The 25139-nt window shown below is 40.5% G+C and overlaps 1 protein-coding gene across 3 annotated transcripts in view; it reads right to left on the bottom strand.

Moving 5' to 3' along the window:
* The window catches only part of LOC124606921 (uncharacterized aarF domain-containing protein kinase 2-like), a 105006-nt gene extending 90253 nt beyond the window's left edge, over positions 1-14753 (bottom strand). For all 3 annotated transcript variants that reach the window (XM_047139035.1, XM_047139033.1, XM_047139032.1), the window contains exons 1-2: positions 14245-14753; positions 5137-5366 (exon numbers count right to left, since the gene is read on the bottom strand). In XM_047139035.1, coding sequence (XP_046994991.1) covers positions 5137-5149 — 13 coding nt within the window. In that variant the 5' untranslated portion in view covers positions 5150-5366; positions 14245-14753. The remainder of the gene's footprint in view (positions 1-5136; positions 5367-14244) is intronic.
* Positions 14754-25139: the final 10386 nt, after the last annotated feature.

Genomic DNA, 25139 nt, shown 5'->3' with positions numbered 1-25139 from the left:
CTACTTAGTCGATATCAAAGGCTACCTTTCACTATTTTCATTTTTTTCATGCATGCATGTTTGTTTTTCTCCTGTTTCTTATTGACCTTTTAACTATGTTCCTCAGTTGTGATGAACATGCACATCAAAGATTTACTTTTGCTAATAGAATAAGAACCCTTAAATGTACAAGATGAGTTGCAGCAGCATATACTGACACAGTAATATTTTTCTCTTTTTCATGTAGTAAGAGTATCCGTGCAGCACTGCAAAGAACCAACCAGTACAATGTCCTGACACCAGATCTTATGCATGTAACACAGGCAGGCAACAGCTGTGATGTTTAAAAGGGGTGTCACCAAAAATTTCATCAACAGGGTGGCTTCTTCAAAACAGTAAAAAAGATGAGTCTCTGAGAATTCCAGGTACGATGAGGACGATGGTATTATTAGAAAACTCCTGATAAATTAATGGTTAGAAGGAGGGGGTGGGAGAAGGGGTGGCACATGGCAATAATGTCTTTTCTTTTCTCTCAATTGCGATATATGCACTAGCCATAAGCAGTAGTTTAAGTACAGTTTATAAAAATCGATATGTTATATGGAATAATATTCATATAATTAACACACTAAGGGATATTTAGTATTTCAAACTTTGTGACTTATAAAACTCAATAAAACCAAGTTTCAATTCTCTGAGATTTTATGATATTCCTATAGATTTCCCTGATCTTTCCAGGTAAAATATAATGCCCTGAGAATTCCAGGTTTTCCGGAAGAATCATCACTCTGATCAATATCTGTAATTGACAACTAATTAAGCTTTTTCCAAAACCATCTGTGTAATTTTGTTTAACATTAGACATTCCTCTCCCTTTTGTCTGTAAGCTTCTGTTAGGGTAAGACACATATGTTAAGACTATATTAATTTAAACTGTATTGTGGGGTCCTGCCCACTCATCACTTATAGGGTGCCTAAGGGATGCTGTGTTCTCAGGATGCTATACAACAATTGAAGCAAACAACATTAATAGTTTTATTTCAATAAAGCAGACTGACAATGGTGTCACAAGCAATGGGCAACATGAAAACAACTAGTGCCCTTTGCTGTATACAAGGTCCATGAAAAATTGATACGGATCACATGTCTCTGCTATCATAGTGTTCTCCTAGTACGGTGTGAATACTGTCCAGCTGAGGCTGGCAGGAGCGGCACTTATATTCTCTTCGACTAGAGGCCGCTCCTGTCATGCTGTGGTCCTTATCAGCAAGCTACTGGCTGACGTCGTCTCACCGCCTTCTTTGCTCTTGCGATCTTCGTCTTTGTGCTGGCGCTTGTCGATACACCAGAACAATATTTTTAACTGAGCTTAAGCTATATAAGACTGTATAAAATGGTACTGTGAGAGAAAAAAGTGTCATGAATTATTTGAAAACTATTTTTTTTATAATGAGAAATTTCATTACAGTTAACAGATTGCAATTCAAAAAAATATTTTCGTTCTTACTTGGGGTAGAAATTAATTCATTCTTTGAAATCATTAATCCTGTTTCAATTAGTCTCTGGTGAATTAACTCATCTTGAAGTGACAGCTTTACATTGTAGTTTCGACTGAGATACTGACAGACAAAAGGGATGGTTCAAAGATTCTTCCATGCAAAACATACTGTACCCAAGGCTGGTCAGTTGGAGTGTTTTATTTAATTTGTATAGGTACTTCTAAAAACAAAAACTGAGATGGCGAAACATAGCCTCGAGACAAGAAGCAAGCTCAGACTTTTTTAACAAACTACAAATGTCTGCCCAAGAAACAATGAAATGTTTTAAGCATATCAGATGCTTTGTCTGCATGGTTATCTGGAGATCTGCTATTTTTTTTTTCTTTTTTCCAAATTAACTTTGTCACACAATGTTGGCACATTAGCAAGTTGTTTGCCATGGCAATGAAAGTTAATGAAGATATCTCTGTTAATCACCTCATACTATTAGGCACATTACCTTTATTAGATACACAACCTTAGGACAGCAATTCATTAAATGAATTCATTATACTAAAAACTGAATGATAATTTTTATAACATGCCAAAGATTCTGGCACCTGCAATAGGAAATATGTATATTCAGGCGTATTAGCTGTGAATTCTACAATCTAGTGGAGACTTAGTCGTAATTTTGAAAATACCACAATATAATGTAATTCCCCAGTATAGAGTTCAGACATTCACCTGAAGCATATACAAAAATACACTGTAAGATTTTTGTTGGAACGAGTACCGCTGTGTATATACATTCTACAGAATATAGTGCATCTGCAAATATGTGGACAACAATGTGATAACACCAAGCAAGCGCTGAACAGTGTTTCCAAGCAATGGAAAAGACTGGCACCCTATTTGGAATGACAGGATGACTGTGGCTGTAAAATAAGAGGTGTTGTACTGAAAATGTGAGCTGAAGCTCTTCGCAGGACAAAATGAGATAACTATCATTGGCGTTTGAGTGAAATAAGTGTATCTTAGTGCATGTGTGGACTGGTAAACGTAGATATTGTATTGAGTCTTCAGATGTCAGTTGAAAATATTTAAGTAACTAAAGAGTGAACTGTTATTCATGGTGATAGAGACATTTGTTTCAGACCACATTCAAAACTATAAAGCAGCAACTGTAGCTATATTATTCTATGAGGGGAAGTCAAATGAAAGCCAAACACCAGCCACAACAAGACTACAAAATGGTTCCATTCAAAAGTAATTGCCATACACGTTGATACATTTGCCCCATTGGAAGATGACACGATCAATTCCTGTTTTATAGAATGCACCCCCTCTTGCACTTCCTTATCTGACTGACACATGTCTTTTTCTGAGTTGCCAATGATATGAAAGTCGCATGGTGAAAGATCAAGGCTCTATAAAGGATGTTGCATAATTCCCCAACCCAATCGCTGACACGTAGCCTTCATTTGACTGGCAGTGTGGGGTTAGGCATTATCGTGCAACAGGATGATTCCATCCAACAGCATTGTAACAGGCTGAGAGCAAACAGTGAAGCCAACAGTGAAAACATCCAATATTTCACCCATCAAAGAAATCGAAAGCTCTACACACAAGTTCTGGTAAGGTAATGATGATCTCCTCCTCTGACTGCAGGGCCCCTCTGCACATCGAGTTATTCCAGTGTGGAACCAGTCAATGCACAGCATTATGAAGACACTTTGCAGAAACTGCGACACTCCATAAAGTCAAAATACCCAGGAATGTTGTCGGATGGAATAATCCTATTGCACAATAATGCCTACCCCCACACTGCCAATCGGATGAAGGTTTCTCTTCGGTGATTTGACTGGAAAATGCTGCAATATCCTCTGTATATATGGCTCTTTCACCGTGCGATTTTCAGGAGTCCTGAAGAAAGACATGCATCGATGCCAGTTTCAGTCGGGCAAGAAAAGGCAAGAGTGGGTGCAGTTTTGATCCACAAGCAGCCAATCGCATTCTACACATCAAAAATGCATCATCTTGTCTCCTAGTGGGATACATGTCTTTAACATGAGTGGTGATTCCTTTTGAATTGAACCATTCCACAGTCCCATTGTGGTGGGTGTTCGGATTTCTATTTGACTGCCTATATTAACCAATGAAAAGTCCAGAATGGAATAACAACAATACTGTGGGAAAAAAAAAAAAAAACAGACTGCCGCTCACCATATAGACGGGATGTAGGGTCACAGACAGGCACAATGAAAAGATGAAAAGACAATGGTTGGAAACAGTCATCGTGCACATAGAGAGAGAGAGAGAGAGAGAGAGAGTGCACGCTGCCTTTGACTTAATGTCTCCTCTATATGGTCAGAAGCAGTCCATCCTTTTCATAATATATTGTAGCCAGTATTAACTGGATTTTACAAAATCAGAGGAAGTTAAAAAGAAAGTTAAATCCAATTTTAAGGTAAATAAGAGACCAGGATCAGCGGGAACAGTAAGCAATGAATCTAAGAGAAAAGGAAAAGAGAGAACAAAAAAAAAAAAAAAAAAAAAGGAGAGAGGATTTGGAGTACTGGAAGCAGCAGTTATCTGTTTTTTAAAGAAGATGTTGGAGAGAATATTACATACAAATTAATGGCAATATAGGAGAGCCTCAGAAAACTTAGAAGGCAGAGTTAAAAACTCTGCTGTGTCCAAATCGGTATGTGAAAGTGAGGCAATTAAAATGGAAAATCTTCAGGTAAAGAAAGAACTAGAATCTTTAGATAAGAAACTGGAAAAAGAAATAGCAGATGTTCAAACACTGTTTTTGAGGAAATTGCATGTATGTGAACTGGCTGTAGAAAATGTGTCATATTTTAGGTGTAAGGTTTAATGTAAAGAAAAAATGCACAGCATACAATTGTGCATCAGAAGACACCACCACCCTTTAAGGAGCATGATAAGGAGAGCAGAACAACAGGACATGTAAAGAATTCCATGGGACATTAGTCAATATGTGGCGTGACCAAAAATGAGTTCGTTTCACTGTATCACTTAGAGGGAAACGCAGTCCAGTGGGTATTACTTAATGCAGATTCGTTTCTGACAACAGCCAATCTGAGAGAGACTTAAAATGAAGATACCGCACAAGTGGGGCACAGCAAAGGCTAAGGTTATGGCTTTTTAGGATTAGGACTGTATAATGATTCACAGAGAGGGCTATATAATTTTTTAGAATGGCTCCTTGACCAATGCAAGTATTTAGATCAACCAACTAGTGAAATGAATTTGGTGGAAGAACTTATCAGTAGATGGCTTCCAGCAGTAAAGGAAAAACTAATTTTCCACATGTGGAAGAGCTGTCAACAGCCGTTGGATTGCTACAGCAATTTGATTATTTAAATAAATGTTGGAAATACGGTTACGTTAGATGGGAGCAGAGTTATGGAACTCAACAGAGATCAAAATCGGAACAGAATTAGGGTAACCATTGTATAGAGTAAATTGTGGCCGAGTGGTTGGAAACTGTCACAGAGATTCTAATTTTTTATGGCAAGTATTACCGAAATAGGGCTTATGAAAATCAAAATGTTTGGAGAAAAAAGCTAAACAGCTGGCACTCTTAAATAGAAAAAGTAAGCATTTCAACCACAGAGAAAAAAAAAATTGCATTCTACCGCTAGTACACTACCTGAGCACAACATCCTGAACCAATCGGCTCGGTATTTATCTTCAGGATCACTTGGTTCCAAGCTGGCCCATATGCTTTCTGAAGAGTTTTTTCTGTATGATGCCAAGAGTGTGGTCTTGTCCTCCTTTGTAATTTTGACATGTGGAAACAAAATTCTTCAGAAAAAAGATCTCGCCTTGTTGATGCCCATTGCCCTAATTTCACCATCACTGGTCCAGAAATTTCAATACCTAAATCAGAAAAAAATGAAGTCACTCTAAAATAAAATGCTTGGTATTCCCTGAGAACAGCATATTCCAGAATGAAATTTTCACTTTGAAGGAGAATGTTGACTGTTTTGTAAACTCCCTGGCACATTACAATTATGTGCTGGATTGAAACTGAACCCAGAACCTTACCTTTCACTGGCAATGCTCTTACCACATGAGCTATCCATACGACTTATCACCCCAGTTCTATTTCTGCCAGAACCTCTCTTGTACATTCCAAATTTCATAGCTAAGTTCTCCTGCAAAACTAACAGGAACAGTGCTCCTGAATGAATGGATAGTGCAGAGAAATAGAGTAGCCACAACTTGGAAATTGCGTCTAGAAAGACAGCAAGGTTCCAATATCAAGTCCCAGTTTGGTACAGTTTTAAACTGCAAGGAAGTTTCAACTATTGTGTGCACACACACACACACACACACACACACACACACACACACACACACACACACACTATAGCAGATTCAGAAATTCGCTCTGGTAACAATTCCCTATGCTATGGCTAAGCCATTTCTCTGTAGTGTCCCTTCTTCCAGAAGTGCTAGTCCAATAGGGTACGCAGGAGAACTTCCACGGAGTTTGGAAGTTAAAATTTATATACCTGTATACTGGTAGAAGTAGAGTGGGGAGAGCAGGTAATGATTGGAGCCTGGAAAGCTGTCAGAAAGAACATTGCCTGCGAAAGGCAAGGTTCCAGGTTAAGGTCCCAATCCAGCACACAATATTAATCATCCAGGAAGGTTCAACAGCATATTAATGACAATAATTTATTATACACATAATCAATGAAACACATGAGTAGTGAAACAATTTACACTCAACACCCATATGCACTTGTGTGTGCCTGCACTGAAAAAATGTTAAGTTCACTCAAATAATTTATCAAAATAAATTGAAATTGATGAAGGAAGCAAGATTATGGTTTAACATCCCATCAATGTCATCATAGATGGAGCACAAGCTCAGAATGTCTCAGGGATGGGGAAGGAAATCAGCCGTGCCTTTTCAATGGAACTACCCCAGCATTTGCCTGGAGTGATTTAGGCATAAGGGAAAACTTGAATCTGAATAGATTTGAAACATCTACCTCCCATACACTCCAGAGTGCTAAACACTGCATCAGAAATGGTTGACATGAGAGAATACCATGTTGAGGCATACTCTGACACTGACCATGGATTTGAGGCAATGCAGGAACACCCTTTCTTTGAAAGAGTGAAGCAGCTACCGACCAATGGGAATGTTTTATAGAAATTATTGGAACATAAAACAACTGTAGGGCTGCATACACTGATTTCAAGTTGCTTCTGTATGAGTACAAGTAAAGGTCTCTCTGTCACATTCCAGATCTACACATAAATTCTACCAGCCAGTGGGACTGGATGACAAGGGAACCTACAATATTGCAGTACCTGTGTCACTCTGAATTACGATGCAATGTTCCTTTGGGCGAACACACTCTGCAGTGACTACAGTCATTATGAAATACATGAAATGTATTCACAGTTGCGAATATGAACAACCATCAGCTGCATAATGGAATGACAACAATGAAAACATGTGCCAGACTGGGATTGTAACCCAGATTTCTCTCTTGTCGCAAGCAGTCTCATACCATTAGGCTATCCGAGCATGACTCACGTCCAGACCCAAACTTGCATAGGTCATCAACCATTTGTTTACATCCATTATGTATATTCCCATACAGGCAAGACTTTTTACATGAAAGTCACTTGCCGAGTTTTGGCAGATAAATACGATATTGCAGTGCCTGTGTTATTCCGAATTATAATGCAATGTCCCCAGTCACCTTACCACTAGGCTACATGAGCATGACTCACAGCCAAACCTAAACTTCCATATGTCATCAACCATTTGTCTACAACCTGTACTCATACATCGGTTACACATATTCTGTACAGGCAAGTCATTTTACATGAAAGTCGTTTGCACAGTGTCAGCAGATAAATATGATATTGCAGCGCTTGTGTTATTCCGAATTATAACACAATGCTCCTTCAGACATCATGCATGTCTGGAGGATCAGGCTCTCTAGCAGCTGCAGCCATTATGAAATACATGAAATTTATTCACAGCTGTGAATATGAACAGCCACCAGCTGTATAATGGAACTACTACAACGAAAATTTGTGCCAGATCGGGACTCAAATCAGATTTCCCCCTTGTTGCAGTTGACAACATTTGGAAGTTTGGGTCTGGCCATAAGTTGTCCTTGGATAGCCTAAGAGTAAAGTGACTGCTCGCAACAAGCAGAAAATCTAGGTTAGAGGCCCAGTCTGGAATAAATTTTCATTTCTGTCAGCTGATATTTGTTCATATCCACAATGGCGAATACATTTCATGTATACAAGGACACTTGGTTGCTTTTATTTGCAGAACTACACAAACATGTGCAATTCTCTCAGCAGAAATGCAATCTGTTTCTTGTTGTAGCATCATTTATAGATCTTGGATCAACTGAAACTAAAGATACAGCACAAAGGCTTTCACTTCTCATAGAATGATGTTGTGATGTGACATACATACACGGAAAGAGTTTGTTTTGCAACTATATTACATTTCGGGAAATAGGTTGTGGTAACAGGCTGATCTGTATCATAGCTAGAGCTCTGGGCTAACAAGTCACTTATGTCAGTAGTATCAAAGGCCTCAATCTGACCAAAATCCTCTGTATACAGAATAAGTATGAATAACATTTTACCACTAAATGGATAAAGAGGCATATTCGGAAATACAGAAGCGTCCGATCCTGCCCGTCTGCTTTGACCCATGATGTCACATACATGGCGGAAACAACCATAAACCACGATTCCAATATGGAGCATATAAAGTCGTTACGTACACATTATGAGGACGAAAATACAGCGAAAAACAAACACACACAAGTTCCACAAAAAGCCTAATTACACTAACGGGACAAACGTGGGAAATAGGGGGTTTTTGAGTGGGGACAAACTAAATATAAACAAATTTAGACACCCACCCCCATACAAAACCACGCAAAATGACGAAAAAAACCGACATCACAAAACTCCGCAAATACCACTAAACACAATATCATCTGGAATCGGACACTTCCCTTGACCTATATAGCTCAACATCAGCTCCTGATCCCATCATTTGGAATCGAACACTTCCCTTGACCTATACAGCTGAACATCAGCTCCCGATCCCAAAAATTAGGACCTAACACTTCCCTTGATCTACATCGCTCAAAAACATCTCCTGATACCAATACCAACATCCACAGCCACACATTGGGATCGAACACTTCCCTTGACCTGTTATCCTTACGACATCTCCACATACAGCCGTCGCTGGTCCGAGATGCCGGAACTTTAAGCAAGCCTCATTTCTTCACGACATACTGAACACCTCATGACTTCATCCAAAAATCTGAATAAATGATGAAATTTTATTAGAGACAACGCACTGTCCCCCATCATAGCCTGCAACCGAAAACTGTTGACCCTGTCAGTCATATCCATACCTACCAAAGACATAAAAAAAGCAATTTACCTAAATTCACACACGACGCCACACTCGCAAACTAAACCAAAAACATCACCTAACACACCACCAGAGAGCACCACCGATCGCATCAAAACGACAGCTACAAACAGTACACTCTCACAAACTAAATTCTGCGCCGTCATGACGTCACACACCACAACAGCCTTACGTCGGGGATCAAATCCGACATGTGGGATCGGACGCTTCGGTTGACACGCATATTCTATACTAGCTGTCAGCTTTGAGCAGTGACAGAGGAAACATGTAACTGTAATAGCATAGCAGCTATTAACTTTACATCAAAGATAAAAGCCAATGACAACTGTCGAATACTCTTCTGTACCCAAACGAAATTAGCTAGAATCATGAGGAATAAGGTGTGTATCTAAAAACAACCCCCCATGAACCATGGACCTTGCCGTTGGTGGGGAGGCTTGCGTGCCTCAGCGATACATATAACCGTACCATAGGTGCAACCACAATTGGGAGAGGTGGCGGTGGGGGGGGGGGGGGGGGGGGGGCAGACCCAAGTGTGGTTCCTGAAGAGGGGCCGCAGCCTTTTCAATAACTGCAGGGGGCAACAGTCTGGATGATTGACTGATCTGGCCTTACAACACTAACCAAAACGGCCTTGCGCGCTGGTACTGCGAACGGCTGAAGGCAAGGGGAAATCACAGCCGTAATTTTTCCTGAGTGAATGCAGCTTTACTGTATGGTTAAATGATTGATGATGATGTCCTATTGGGTAAAATTTTCCGGAGGTAAAATAGTCCCCCATTTGGATCCCCAGGCGGGGACTACTCAGGACAAAGCCATTATCAGGAGAAAGAAAACTGGCGTTCTATGGATCAGAGCATGGAACGTCAGATCCCTTAATCGGGCAGGCAGGTTAGAAAATTTAAAAAGGGAAATGGATATATTAAAGTTAGATATAGTGGGAATTAGTGGAGTTCAGTGGCAAGAGGAACAAGACTTCTCGTCAGGTGACTACAGGGTTGTTGTTGTTGTTGTTGTTGTGGTCTTCAGTCCTGAGACTGGTTTGATGCAACTCTCCATGCTACTCTATCCTGTGCAAGCTGCTTCATCTCCCAGTACTTACTGCAACCTACATCCTTCTGAATCTGCTTAGTGTATTCATCTATTGGTCTCCCTCTATGATCTTTACCCTCCAAGCTGCCCTCCAATACTAAATTGGTGATCCCTTGATGCCTCAGAACACGTCCTACCAACCGATCCCTTCTTCTGGTCAAGTTGTGCCACAAACTTCTATTCTCCCCAATCCTATTCAATACTTCCTCATTAGTTATGTGATCTGCCCATCTATTCTTCAGCATTCTTCTATAGCACCACATTTCGAAAGCTTCTATTCTCTTCTTGACCAAACTATTTATTGTCCATGTTTCACTTCCATACATGGCTACACTCCATACAAATACTTTCAGAAATAACTTCCTGACACTTAAATCTATACTCGATGTTAACAAATTTTTCTTCTCCAGAAACGCTTTCCTTGCCATTGCCAGTCTACATTTTATATCCTCTCTACTTCGACCATCATCAGTTATTTTGCTCCCCAAATAGCAAAACTCCTTTACTACTTTAAGCGTCTCATTTCCTAATCTAATTCCCTCAGCATCACTCGACTTAATTCGACTACATTCCATTATCCTCATTTTGCTTTTGTTGATGTTCATCTTATATCCTCCTTTCAAGACACTGTCCATTCCATTCAACTGCTCTTCCAAGTCCTTTGCTGTCTCTGACAGAATAACAATGTCATCGGCGAACCTCAAAGTTTTTATTTCTTCTCCGTGGATTTTAATACCTACTCCAAATTTTTCTTTTGTTTCCTTTACTGCTTGCTCAATATACAGATTGAACAACATCGGGGAGAGGCTACAACCCTGTCTTACTCCCTTCCCAACCACTGCTTCCCTTTCATGTCCCTCGACTCTTATAACTGCCATCTAGTTTCTGCACAAATTGTAAATAGCCTTTCGCTCCCTGTATTTTACCCCTGCCACCTTTAGAATCTGAAAGAGAGTATTCCAGTCAACATTGTCAAAAGCTTTCTCGAAGTCTACAAATGCTAGAAACGTAGGTTTGCCCTTTCCTTAATCTTTCTTCTAAGATAGGTCGTAAGGTAAGTATTGCCTCACGTGTTCCAGTGTTTCTACGGAATCCAAACTGATCTTCCCCGAGATTGGCTTCTACTAGTTTCTCCATTCGTCTGTAAAGAATTCGTGTTGGTATTTTGCAGCTGTGGCTTATTAAACTGATAGTTCGGTAATTTTCACATCTGTCAACACCTGCTTTCTTTGGGATTAGAATTATTATATTCTTCTTGAAGTCTGAGGGTATTTCGCCTGTTTCATACATCTTGCTCACCAGATGGTAGAGTTTTGTCAGGACTGGCTCTCCCAAGGCTGTCAGTAGTTCCGATGGAATGTTGTCTACTCCAGGGGCCTTGTTTCGACTCAGGTCTTTCAGTGCTCTGTCAAACTCTTCACGCAGTACCGTATCTCCCATTTCATCTTCATCTACATCCTCTTCCATTTCCATAATATTGTCCTCAAGTACATCGCCCTTGTGTAGACCCTCTATACATTCCTTCCACCTTTCTTCTTTCCCTTCTTTGCTTAGAACTGGGTTTCCATCTGAGCTCTTGATATTCATACAAGTCGTTCTCTTCTCTCCAAAGATCTCTTTAATTTTCCTGTAAGCAGTATCTATCTTACCCCTAGTGAGATAAGCCTCTACATCCTTTCATTTGTCCTCTAGCCATCCCTGCTTGGCCATTTTGCACCTCCTGTCGATCTCATTTTTGAGACGTTTGTATTCCTTTTTGCCTGCTTCATTTACTACATTTTTATATTTTCTCCTCTCATTACAGTTGACGACATCCATACAACACAAGTTGTCTACGGATGAATAAATAAATCAATAAATTAATTAAATTCAATATTTCTTCTGTAACCCAAGGATTTCTACTAGCCCTCGTCTTTTTACCTACTTGATCCTCTGCTGCCTTCACTACTTCATCCCTCAAAGCTACCCATTCTTCTTCTACTGTATTTCTTTCCCCCATTCCTGTCAATTGTTCCCTTATGCTCTCCCTGAAACTCTGTACAACCTCTGGTTCTTTCAGTTTATCCAGGTGCCATCTCCTTAAATTCCCACCTTTTTGCAGTTTCTTCAGTTTTAATCTACAGGTCATAACCAATAGATTGTGGTCAGAGTCCACATCTGCCCCTGGAAATGTCTTACAATTTAAAACCACTTGTATGAATATCAAGAGCTCAGTTGGAAACCCAGTTCTAAGCACAGAAAAGAAAGCAGAAAGGTGGAAGGAGTATATAGGGGTTCTATACAAGGGCAATATAATGAAAATGGAACAGCATGTAGATGAAGATGAAATGGGAGATATGATACTGTGCGAAGAGTTTGACAGAGCAGAACCAGTTGAAACAAGGCCCCGGTAATAGACAACATTCCATTAGAACTACTGATAGCCTTGGGAGAGCCTGCCCTGACAAAACTCTACCACCTGGTGAGCAAGATATGTAAGACAGGAGAAATACCCTCAAACTTCAAGAAGAAGATAATAATTTCAAACCCAAAGAAAGCAAGTGTTGACAGATGTGAAAATTACTGAACTATCAGTTTAATAAGTCACAACTGGAAAATACTAATACGAATTCTTTGCAGACGAATGGAAAAAGTGGTAGAAGCCGACCTCGGGGAAGATCAGTTTGGATTCCGTAGAAATGTTGGAACAGGTGAGGCAATCCGGCCCTACAACTTATCTTAGAAGATAGAGTAAGGAAAGGCAAACCTACGATTCTAGCATTGGTACACTTAGAGAAAGCTTTTGATGATGTTGACTGGAATACTCTTTTTCAAATTCTGAAATTTGCAGGCGTCAAATACAGGGAGCTAAAGGCTATTTACAATTTGTACAGAAACCATTTTTTAGTTGTAAGAGTCGAGGGGCATCAAAGGGAAGCAGTGGTTGGGAGGGAGTGAAACAGGGTTGTAGCCTATCCCCAATTTTATTCAATCTGTATATTGAGCAAGCAGTAAAGGAAACAAAAGAAAAATTCAAAGTAGGAATTAAAATCCATGGAGAAGAAATAAAAACTTTGAGGTTTGCCAATGACATTGTAATTCTGTCAGACACAGCAAAGGACCTGGATGAGCAGATGAATGGAATGGACAGTGTCTTGAAAGGGGGTTACAGGATGAACATAAACAAAAGTAAGACAAGGATAATGGAATGTCATCGAATTAAATCGGGTGATGCAGAAGGAATTAGATTAGGAAATGAGACACTCAAAGTAGTAGATGAGTTTTGCTATTTGGGGAGCAAAATAACTGATGATGTAGAGGGGATATAAAATGTAGACTGGAAATGGCAAGGAAAGCATTTCTGAAATTAGAGAAAATTGTTAACATTGAGTATAGATTTAAATGTCAGGAAGTTGTTTCTGAAAGTATTTGTATGGAGTGTAGCCATGTATGGAAGTGAAACGTGGACAATAAATAGTTTAGACAAGAAGAGAATAGAAGCTTTCAAAATGTGGTGCTACAGACAAATGTTGAAGATTAGATGGGTAGACCACATAACTAATGAGGATGTATTGATAGGACTGGGGAGAAGAGAAATTTGTGGCACAACTTGACTAGAAGAAGGGATCAGTTGGTAGGACATGTTCTGAGGCATCAAAGGATCACCAATTTAGTACTGAAGGGCAGCGTGGAGGGTAAAAATTGTAGAGGGAGACCAAGATGTGAATACACTAAGCAGAGTCAGAAGGATGTAGGTTGAGTAGATACTGGGAGATGAAGCTTGCACAGGATAGAGTAGCATGGACAGCTGCATCAAACCAGTCTCTGGACTCAATACGACAATGACAACAACATCTAAGAACTGCTTCCAATCACACCTAACGTAGAGTTTACAAAGAAGAGAGAGCATACAGATAGCAGACTTGTAGATCTACTATCTATAGTACCTACATACACTGTGTAAATAACACAAAATTTCTATGCGTGAATAATACCACCAGCAAGTTACGCTCTCGGAGTTCGTCGTCAGTGTCTCACAGTCGGTAGTTTCTACTTACAAACTAAATGTATGTACACACTGTTCTGAGCTATGGAATTCTTTTCTGAAGAACAAATCATAAAACAAGAAAACTGTTTCGCAACTAAAGAAAAGCACTGTAAGAGTTAAGCAGAGCAGATGTAATTTTAATTTACGAGTAACATTAATTTATTCAAAGCCACAGTTTATGCCATACTTACCATTAACAAATAATTTGAACCAACATTCTCTACATCTTTCTCCCATGTATAGCAAAGGTGTTAGAAAGACGAATGGTGTGAAAATAACAAACAAATGAAACACCCTAAAAATAAGTCTAACGAAAATCCATGTTCTCGATAAGACGGTTTCTGAACTGTCGATGACAGCACCAGGCAATTGCTTGAACATCTGATTTTCCATCATTGTGGATTTCGCTAATACAACTGGAAAGGCAACTGTTGCACAAAACCTTCCAAAAGTGCAAAGTGCCCTGCTATTCTGATAAATATTCGGCTTTCTTCGATACCCAATTATACAACCGTTTCTAGACCTAATATTTTTCGAATCATTCAGGAAAATCCAACGAAAGCGCGACCCTACATCTAGCCATAGCTTTCCTGTTGTACGGTGACGCGGAAGAATTACACAGACGGTCTGTACTAAGTTAAGCATCGTAACTTTTCCAACATAACCTTTACACATGTAAACAACAACAGTCGGACTATTGACGCTCAGTCGCTCAAGTGATCAGAGATTTTCGTTGAACTCGTCTATGGAGGAGACACTGAAGGGCCTCCAGAAGCATTAAAAACATGTACATGCTAACTGGCGCAACAGTCATTCGCCTTCTCCGAAAAAAAATTTATTCCATTAGATGAACAGTCACAAAAGCGTCAATAACAACCACTCGGTGAAACTGCTCTCATTATGCTTTCGTATGTTCCCCAACATGGCTCTTCAATCGTTTCTATTTATCGCAATGGAATTTTAAGCTCTGTTATCCTATTGCCAGAAAATAATAATTAATTAAAGAGAATCCACCTTCATGTAAAAATACAGTTTTTTTGGTTTGTTTAATCCCGAAACTTGCTTCACCACAGTTTCATCTTTGTTGGGTTTTTCCTTTTACCATTACGGGATATGGGGATCAGCTCACAATTGGTTCACCTCTTGCTTTACCAACAGACAGCAAAAGGTCACTATCGACAGTGTTGAGAATGGCTGTGATGTGGGTTCTGAGTGAAGTATGGTCAATTTGGGCGGGGGTGGGGATGGGGGGGGGGGGGTGCCCCAGGGATCACTCCTGTTCCTTATTTATATAAATCATATGTCCTCTAGTATTATGGATAATTCTAAAATATTTCAGTTTGCTGATGACACTAGCTAGGTAGTAAAGGATGTTGCGTGCAACATTGACTCGGTTTCAAATAGTGGAGTTCGTAACGTAAGTTCGTGGTTCGTAGAAAATAAGGTAGCGCTAAAACCTAGTAAGAATCAGTTTTTACAGTTTCTAACACACAATTCAACAAAACATGACGTTTTAATTTCACAGAATGGGAATATGATTAGTGAAACTGAAAATCTCAAACTTCTAGGTGTTCAGATAGATAGTAAACTGTCATGGAAAGCCCCCGTTCAGGATCTTGTTCAATCAAAGACTTACTGTTGCCATTTTTATAATTCGAACGGTATCTGAAGTAAGTGATCGTTCATCACGAAAATTACTCTTCTTTGCTATTTTCATAGGTTATGTATCTACTTTATATTTTTTGCGTTATGTGTGCTGAGAGGATGCAGTCAGAAATCAGCTCCAAGTCTAAATTAATACAGTATGTCATCTGCAGTACATGGATGTCAGGGAACGTCTGAATTCAATTTTTGTTTGACTTACTGTAACCATAGAATTACATATTTCTGGAAAATAGTGTCACACACCTATTTCTTGACGCTTACCATTGATATAGCTCATTTATCATCATGCTAATTACTGAATGATAACTTGGTTCTTCACAATGACAAATAAAAAAATTGTTACAACATGGTAAGTCTAGGAAAAGTTACATTTATTACCTCTGTGAGCTCTCAGACCCCTGACTAAGGCCCACATTACACTGTCGAATTTCTTCGAAAAACCTTTTATAAAATCTAGGACCACACATTGTTTTACAAAAAATACGATAAAAGTACCCCACTCGCCATCAAAGTCTTTTATAAAATATATTTGACAAATATCCTTTAAGCTATCTTTCCACAGGCGGGGATTGCTTACATGTGCATCCCCTAGCACTAACACTATATGCAAGTTAGCGTTACCACACGCTTAATTTGGAATCTTTACTTATGTGACATTCAAGATGGCGAAAGCAAAGTTATTTGTGCCGTGAGGCTAGTGTTACCGAAGTTTACCATAAAGCTTCAGGTGAAAACACTTCTTCCTTATTTGTATGGAAGTTGATATGGTTGTGCAGGCTTTAGCTGATGAGCCTGTTCCAGCAAGGACAAAGAAATAACAGACCCAAGATACTGAGCACAGGAATGGGTATCTCGTAGAAATTGTTTTCAGGCATTCAATACACTGCTAAGAGAGTTATTTTCCAGGAAAAAAATCATTTTTGAAAGAGTGAATTCATATTTGAATTCCTTTTCAGCCAGATTCTCTATACGAAAATCTATTACATGTATGTGAAATGCCCTGCAGGTCCACACTAAATTGTAAATAACGTTGGGATACCTGGGAACTGGAGGCACTGCCATCACTGCAACACAGGTTTCAAATTCCGTTGAGCACCATTTCTAAATTTATACGTTAATTTCTTGGATACTATCTTCAGCACATCGAGGGTACATTGGAAAACATGGTTTTTGTCTCAACGGTTCTCCTATGCTATTATTTTTATAGTTAGTCAAGATTAAGGTGACTGTAAATATAACGTTTCCTTTATGGGTACAGTACTAAATTTTGTAACTAAACTTTGTACTGTTGTGCAGAACAGTTATTACTTAGTGATTACTCGAATATAAACACTGTTGTATTTACATAGGACTTTAATCAGGGCCAAGAGTAGCTTTAAATCTCTAAAGGCACCAATAAACATTGTAATTCCACTTGACTGTAATATTTACACTTAATGACTAAAGTAACAAGTTATCATCATAATCCTGAAATACAAAAGATCTTCACAATATAGGCAGTTCTGCAGTAATATGAACTTCTGCACGTCCAGATTCTCAGTTACAAGTTTTTTATAATCCATAAGTTACTTCAAATGATTGTTTGTAACATTATCACAAATTAGTGATTACACTTAATTGCTGAATGCTAGAATGAGATTCCTATCTCACAGCTTAAAAAACATTTTGACACTTTACAAATTATTTATTTACTTAGTTAAAGACAAAACCCATTATTCTCGCATGATGATAACTTCTCATGTACATAAGCAAACTATTCAAGATCTGAGTTGTCGAATGAACCATAATAAAATGAGAAAATATCCACCTAGTGGCAGTTGCTGTAGCTCATAGGCAAATGGTGAGGTAGAAGCATCATGCAAGAAAATTAAACACCTTTTAAATCCCGTAACTTGTTCTCTGGTTTGCAAGTATCAACATAGGAGGTGCAGAAAGGAAGATTAAGATCATTGATGAAAATTGTAGTTGAGGTACCATTCACATCAACCATAAATGTCTGATTATGTCGACTAAGGACTGTGTATGGTCCGTCATATGTGATTGCAGACACTTGGACAGAGCATTACGTCTGACAAAAACTTGATTACATTTCCAGAGCTCAGCAAAAATTATAGGGCACTGTGTATGCTGATTTCTGAGTGCATATTTGGTGAATGTGCAAATGTAAGTTTTGAACAAAGTCTGATGCCTCAATGAGGTTATTAGGCATTTTGCAAAGGAATTCACTGGGCAATCGAATTGATTGACTATAAATTAGTTCTGCTGCTGGGGTAGAACTTCTATGCAACGTTGTGATCCATGGCATCGTAAGGATACTTCTATTGGTAGGGCAAACGCTCATCTGAGCCATTTGCTGCTGGATGATACGCAACTGTTCGATTGTGCTTCAGCCTCAACAGACCAGCCAGTGACTTGAATAAACATGATTGAAATTGCCTGCCTTGGTCAGTGGTGATATGGAATGGCGCACTCGAACAAGCAATTCATCCATGGAAAAACGTGGTTGCAACTGTTTGAGGTAACAGATGAAGAGGTCAATGACATTAGGCAGTAGGTGCATCCTACAGATTGCAGTAATGGTCCTATATCTGTGTGCATATCTTCAGAGCTTTGGTTGGATGGAATGAAGGTGTCAGTGGGTGCACTGTTATGACGGGTGATCTTATAACGTTGACAGGTCATACACAAAAGCTCTGTCCAGGCCACACACTGGTGCACAAAAGCTTTGCAGTCTCTGTTCATGTTCGGAAACATAAAAACTCCATTAACCAGCACTGTTGTGCTCTGGACCCCAGGGTGGGACAAATCATGCAGTGTTGAGATTGCTTGCTGTCAATAGTTCATTCTCACAAACAGGCATGATTTGATGTAGAAACATCACAACAGAACATTACTTTTGCAAGAGAAATCTGGATACGAAGCCGTAAACCAGATGGACGGACAAGCAAGGCTTGCAGCTCACTATCATATTGCTCTGCCGAAGCAAGTGTTTCATAGTGGACTTCACTTGTAATTTCGTCTAAATGGCAGAGGAAAACTGTGGTGTACCGAATTGCCATTGACATGGACAATCTGTGTTGTGAACTGCGCTGTGCATTCTAAATGTTGCAGGTGACGCAGTTCTGCTTTTCCTGATCTCTAACGAAATGCATAAATTACCATGTTGTTATCACTGATATCACTGATCAGCTTAAACTGTCGGTCTTCTTGTATATGTCGGAATTTTTTAAAGAAAACATATGCTACATATAACTCACGGTCCTACATTGATCAACTCTGCTACGATGGAGTTAATTTCTGGCTGAAGAATGCCAAAGGCTGGCAATGTTGGTCTCTTTGCTGATGAAGCAGTTGTAGATGTGTCAACCATCAAAAAGAGAGGCACTTGTGGAACAGGGTGTGCTAAGAGCACAGCCTCAGCAACTGCAGGCTTGACCTTGTTAGAAACCAAGATTTGCAGCGTAGGAAATCAGCAACTGAAAGGCATGTGGCTGCCTGGCAGCATCACTTTTCACCAACATGCAGTGATTGTAACTCTTGCACTGACTGGTCCAGCCGCTTGTTATGTATTACCAAATACTATAATTTGACACATCTCAAGATGGGATTTTAAAATCACTAAACAGGTCATGACTTGAATGAAAATTAACAGAACTGAAGTGGTTCTCTCTAAATTAATTATCATTGTTAAAGACAGTCTCTGCTTGCTAGGCCACTGTAATTTGTCAGTTAGTTTAGATGAACCTAATAAAAAGTCCTTCAGTTGAATGGCCACCAATGTGTGATTGCGTACACAACGCCAATAAAGTTTAGCAAGACTGCTTTTTCTGGTCTCTGACGAAATGAATAAATTAGCGATTTGATATCACTGACCAGTGTGAACTATCAGCATTTAAGCATATGTCGGAATTTCCTTATGGAAACGTGTATAGCTCATGGTTGTACATTGACCAGCTCTGCTGTGACAGAGAGAGTTTCTGGCTGAAGAATCCCAAGGAGTACCCATGCTGGGCTCTTTGTTGTTATAGGCAGCCCCTACTGTAGCTGCAGACACATCAACCATCAAACTTAGAGGCACTTGTGGAACAGGGTGTGTTAAGAGTCAGCCTCACTGATAGCAGGTTGCACATTGTTAAAGACAGTTTCTGCTGGGTAGTCCACTGCACTTTATCAATTGGTTTAGGCAAATGTCAAAAGAAATCATTCAGTGGAAAGGCCACAGTGTGTGGTTGTGCATGAAACAGGGACGAAAGTTAGAAAGACCAGGAAATCTTCGCATCTCATGGACTGTCAAAGGCTGTTAGAAGGTGTTTATGACTTTCTGTGGCCCATGTGGCGGCCGAGAATTCCTTGGGCGTTACTGTATGACCTAAGAATTGAACTTCAGATGATACAAATATGCATTCAGATGGATTGATGAATAAACGATGTGAACAGAGTAGAGTGAAGATTTGCTATAAATTTTCCAGATGTTCCTATTCGGAGTTGGACATCAGCAAACCATAGTCACCATTAGACATAGTAGATTTCGAGATCATGAATGACTTCGTCCATAAAACGCTGGAAGGTTTGCACAGCGTTGCGTAATCCAAAATGCATCCTGGTGAACTCGAATAGGCCGAATGGTGTACAGGCAGTAGCATTAGATATGTCTTCTAGAGCAAAGGATATTTGGTAGAAAGAATGTACAAAGTCTATTGTTGAGAAGACGTCTTTACCCTGGATATTGAATGAGAAGTCTTCCACATTCAGAACACGATACTGATAGGGAATTTTTCTGGTGTTCTACATCTACATGTACATCTATACTCCGCAAGCCACCCAACAGTGTGTGGCGGAGGGTACTTTACGTGCCACTGTCATTACCTCCCTTTTCTGTTCCAGTCGCGTATGGTTCACGGGAAGAACAACTGTCTGAAAACCTCTGTGCGCGCTCCAATCTCTCTAATTTTACATTCGTGATCTCCTCGGGAGGTACTCGTATAAGTAGGGGAAAGCAATATATTCGAGACCTCATCCAGAAACGCACCCTCTCGAAACCTGGAGAGCAAGCTACACCGCGATGCAGAGCGCCTCTCTTGCAGAGTCTGCCACTTGAGTTTGCTAAACATCTCTGTAACACTATCACGGTTACCAAATAACCCTGTGACGAAACGCGCCGCTCTTCTTTGGATCTTCTCTATCTCCTCTGTCAACTCGATCTGGTAAGGGTCCCACACTGATGAGCAATACTCAAGTATAGGTCGAATGAGTGTTTTGTAAGCCACCTACTTTGTCGATGGATTCCATTTTCTAAGGACTCTCCCATTGAATCTGAACCTGGTACCCGCCTTACCAACAATTAATTTTATATGATGATTCCACTTCAAATCCTTCTGCATGCATACTCCCAGATATTTTACAGAAGTAACTGCTACCAGTGTTTGTTCCACTATCATATAATCATACAATAAAGGATCCTTCTTTCTATGTATTCGCAATATATTACATTTGTCTATGTTAAGGGTCAGTTGCCACTCCCTGCACCAAGTGTCTATCCACTGCAGATCTTCTTGCATTTCGCTACAACTTTCTAATGCTGCAACTTCTCTGTATGCTACAGCATCATCCGCGAAAAGCCGCATGGAACTTCCGACACTATCTACTAGGTCATTTATATATATTGTGTAAAGCAAGGGTCCCATAACACTCCCCTGTGGAACGCCAGAGGTTACTTTAACGTCTGTAGACGTCTCTCCATTGATAACAACATGCTGTGTTCTGTTTGCTAAAAACTCTTCAATCCAGCCACACAGATGGTCTGATATTCTGTAGGCTCTTACTTTGTTTATCAGGTGACAGTGCGGAACTGTATCGATCGCCTTCCGGAAGTCGAAGAAAATAGCACCTACCCGAGAGCCTGTATCTAGTATTTTCTGGGTCTCATGAACAAATAAAGCGAGTTGGATCTCACACCATCGCTGTTTCCGGAATCCATGTAGATTCCTACAGAGTAGATTCTGGGTTTCCAAAAACGACATGATACGCGAGCAAAAAACATGTTCTAAAATTCTTCAACAGATCGACGTCAGAGATATAGGTCTATAGTTTAGCGCATCTGCTCGACGACCCTCCTTGAAGACTGGGACTACCTGTGCTCTTTTCCAATCATTTGAAACCTTCCGTTCCTCTAGAGACTTGTGGTACACGGCTGTTAGAAGGGGGGCAAGTTCTTTCGCGTACTCTGTGTAGAATCGAATTGGTATCCCGTCAGGTCCAATGGACTTTCCTCTGTTGAGTGATTCCAGTTGCTTTTCTATTTCTTGGACACTTATTTCCATGTCAGCCATTTTTTCGTTCATGCGAGGATTTAGAGAAGGAACTGCAGTGCGGTCTTCCTCTGTGAAACAGCTTTGGAAAAAGGTGTTTAGTATTTCAGCTTTACACGAGTCATCCTCTGATTCAATGCCATCATCATCCCGGAGTGTCTGGATATGCTGTTTCGAACCACTTACTGATTTAACATAAGACCAGAACTTCCTAGGATTTTCTGTCAAGTCGGTACATAGAATTTTACTTTCGAATTCACTGAACGCTTCACGCATAGCCCTCCTTACGCTAACTTTGACATCGTTTAGTTTCTGTTTGTCTGAGAGGTTTTGGCTGCGTTTAAACTTGGAGTGAAGCTCTCTTTGCTTTCGAAGTAGTTTCCTAACTTTGTTGTTGAACCACGCTGGGTTTTTCCCGTCCCTCACAGTTTTATTCGGCACGTACCTGTCTAAAACGTATTTTACGATTGCCCAGGACTTTTTCCATAACTTTTTTTAATATAATCCATTATGGAGTCTAGGTAGCAGTTGTTATTATACTGGTTATCACTGTTAGCATTCAACCGTGATTCTTATACATATAAACACTCAACATTGTCAGTGTTGGAACAGAAATTTTCGTTTTGATATGTTAGGTAGTCTGAAATCTGCCTTCTATTACTCTTGCTAAACAGATAAACCTTCCTCCCTTTTTTTATATTCCTATTAATTTCCATATTCAGGGATGCTGCAATGGCCTTATGATCACTGATTCCCTGTTCCGCACTTACAGAGTCGTAAAGTTCAGGTATGTTTGTTATCAATAGGTCCAAGATGTTATCTCCACGAGTAGGTTCTCTATTTAATTGCTCAAGGTAATTTTCGGATAGTGCACTCAGTATAATGTCATTCGATTCTCTGTCCCTACCACCCATCCTAAACATCTGAGTGTCCCAGTCTATATCTGGTAAATTGAAATCTCCACCTAAGACTATAACATGCTGAGAAAATTTATGTGAAATGTATTCCAAATTTTCCCTCAGTTGTTCTGCCACTAATGCTGCTGAGTGGGGAGGTCGGTAAAAGGAGCCAATTATTAACCTAGCTCAGTTGTTGAGTATAACCTCCACCCATAATAATTCACAGGAACTACCCACTTCTACTTCATTACTGAAACTACTACTAACAGAGACAAACACGTCACCACCGGTTGCATGCAATCTATCTTTTCTAAACACCGTCTGTGCCTTTGTAAAAATTTCGGCAGAATTTATCTCTGGCTTCAGTCAGCTTTCTGTACCTATAACGATTTCAGTTTCGGTGCTTTCTATCAGCGCTTGAAGTTCCGGTACTTTACCAATGCAGCTTCGACAGTTTACAATTACAATACCGATTGTTGCTTGGTCCCCGCATGTCTTGACTTTGCCCCACACCCTTTGAGGCTGTTGCCCTTTCTGTACTTTCCCGAGGCCATCTAACCTAAAAAAAACCTCACAGTCCACGCCACACAACCCCTGCTACCCATGTAGCCGCTTGTTGCGTGTAGTGGACCCCTGACCAGCGGAACCCGAAACCCCATCACCCTATGGCGCAAGTCGAGGAATTTGCAGCCCACACGGTCACAGAACCGTCTCAGCCTCTGATTCAGACCCTCCACTCAGCTCTGTAACATAGGTCCGCAGTCAGTCCTGTCGACGATGCTACAGATGGTGAGCTCTGCTTTCATCCCACTAGCCAGACTGGCAGTCTTCACCAAATCAGATAGCCGCCGGAAGCCAGAGAGGATTTCCTCCGATCCATAGCGGCACACATCATTGGTGCCGACATGAGTGACCACCTGCAGATGGGTGCACCCTGTACCCTTCTTGGCATCCAGAAGGACCCTTTCCACATCTGGCATGACTCCCCCCGGTATGCACACAGAGTGCACATTTGTTTTCTTCCCCTTTCTTGCTGCCATATCCCTAAGGGGCCCCATTAAGCGCCTGACGTTGGAGCTCCCAATTGCTGCTTGGTCCCCGCATGTCCTGACTTTTCCCCACACCCTTTGAGGCTGTCGCCCTTTCTGTACTTTCCCGAGGCCATCTAACCTAAAAAAAAACTCCCAGTCCACGCCACACAACCCCTGCTACCCGTGTAGCAGGACAAGCAGCCACGTCCAGCCGAAGATCAGTAGCAGCCTGAGACAGAGCCTGGAACCGGTTCATCAGACAAACTGGAGAGGCCTTCCGTTCAGCCCTCCGGAATGTCTTTCGCCCCCTGCCACACCTCAAGACGACCTCCCACTCTACCACAGGTGAAGGGTCAGCCTCAATGTGAGCAGTATCCTGGGCAGCCACAGTCGTAGTCCGATCGGGGGATGCGTGGGACGAGCTGGCCCTCCCCGACAAACCCCCATCCGGACCCCCACAATGATGCCCATTGGCAACAGCCTCAAGCTGTGTGACCGAAGCCAACACTGCCTGAAGCTGGGAGCGAAGGGATGCCAACTCAGCCTGCATCCGAACACAGGAGATGCAGTCCCTATCCATGCTAAAACTGTTGTGCAGAGAACGTTTGAACTAATCTACAGAGATCACAAACAAATCGACACAAAATTTAAACGGTTATTAAAATACAAGATTGCCTAATAAATGCAGTAATGGTGCTACTTGCGCACTGCTGACACACTGCTCGGCGGCGGAAGGAGACTACGCGATTTTACACTATTCGGGTACTAAAACGCGATGCTACAACTCTCAAATACTATAATACGCCCGAAATTTATGAATTAAACAATGCAAGTACCAAAAACACGCAAAGAAATTCAGAATTAAACTATGTAACAAATGAGTGAGCTAGGAGTATACGACTTTCTGCTGGCAGCTGCTTATCCAACGGCGGCAGGGAGCTCACTGGCTGTGATCAACCGACACTGGCCGTTCAAAACAAAAACAGAAGACAGACGACTTCGCGAATTTACACTATTCGGGTACTAAAACGCGATGTTACAACTCTCAAATACTATAATACGCCCGAAATTTATGAATTAAACAATGCAAGTACCAAAAACACGCAAAGAAATTCAGAATTAAACTATGTAACAAATGAGTGAGCTAGGAGTATACGACTTTCTGCTGGCAGCTGCTTATCCA

Source organism: Schistocerca americana, chromosome 3, assembly GCF_021461395.2.
Source record: "Schistocerca americana isolate TAMUIC-IGC-003095 chromosome 3, iqSchAmer2.1, whole genome shotgun sequence".
In the NCBI taxonomy this organism is placed as follows: Eukaryota; Metazoa; Arthropoda; class Insecta; order Orthoptera; family Acrididae; genus Schistocerca; species Schistocerca americana.
The sequence above is the reverse complement of the archived record's forward strand: the minus strand, read 5'-3'. Positions and strand labels throughout refer to the sequence as shown.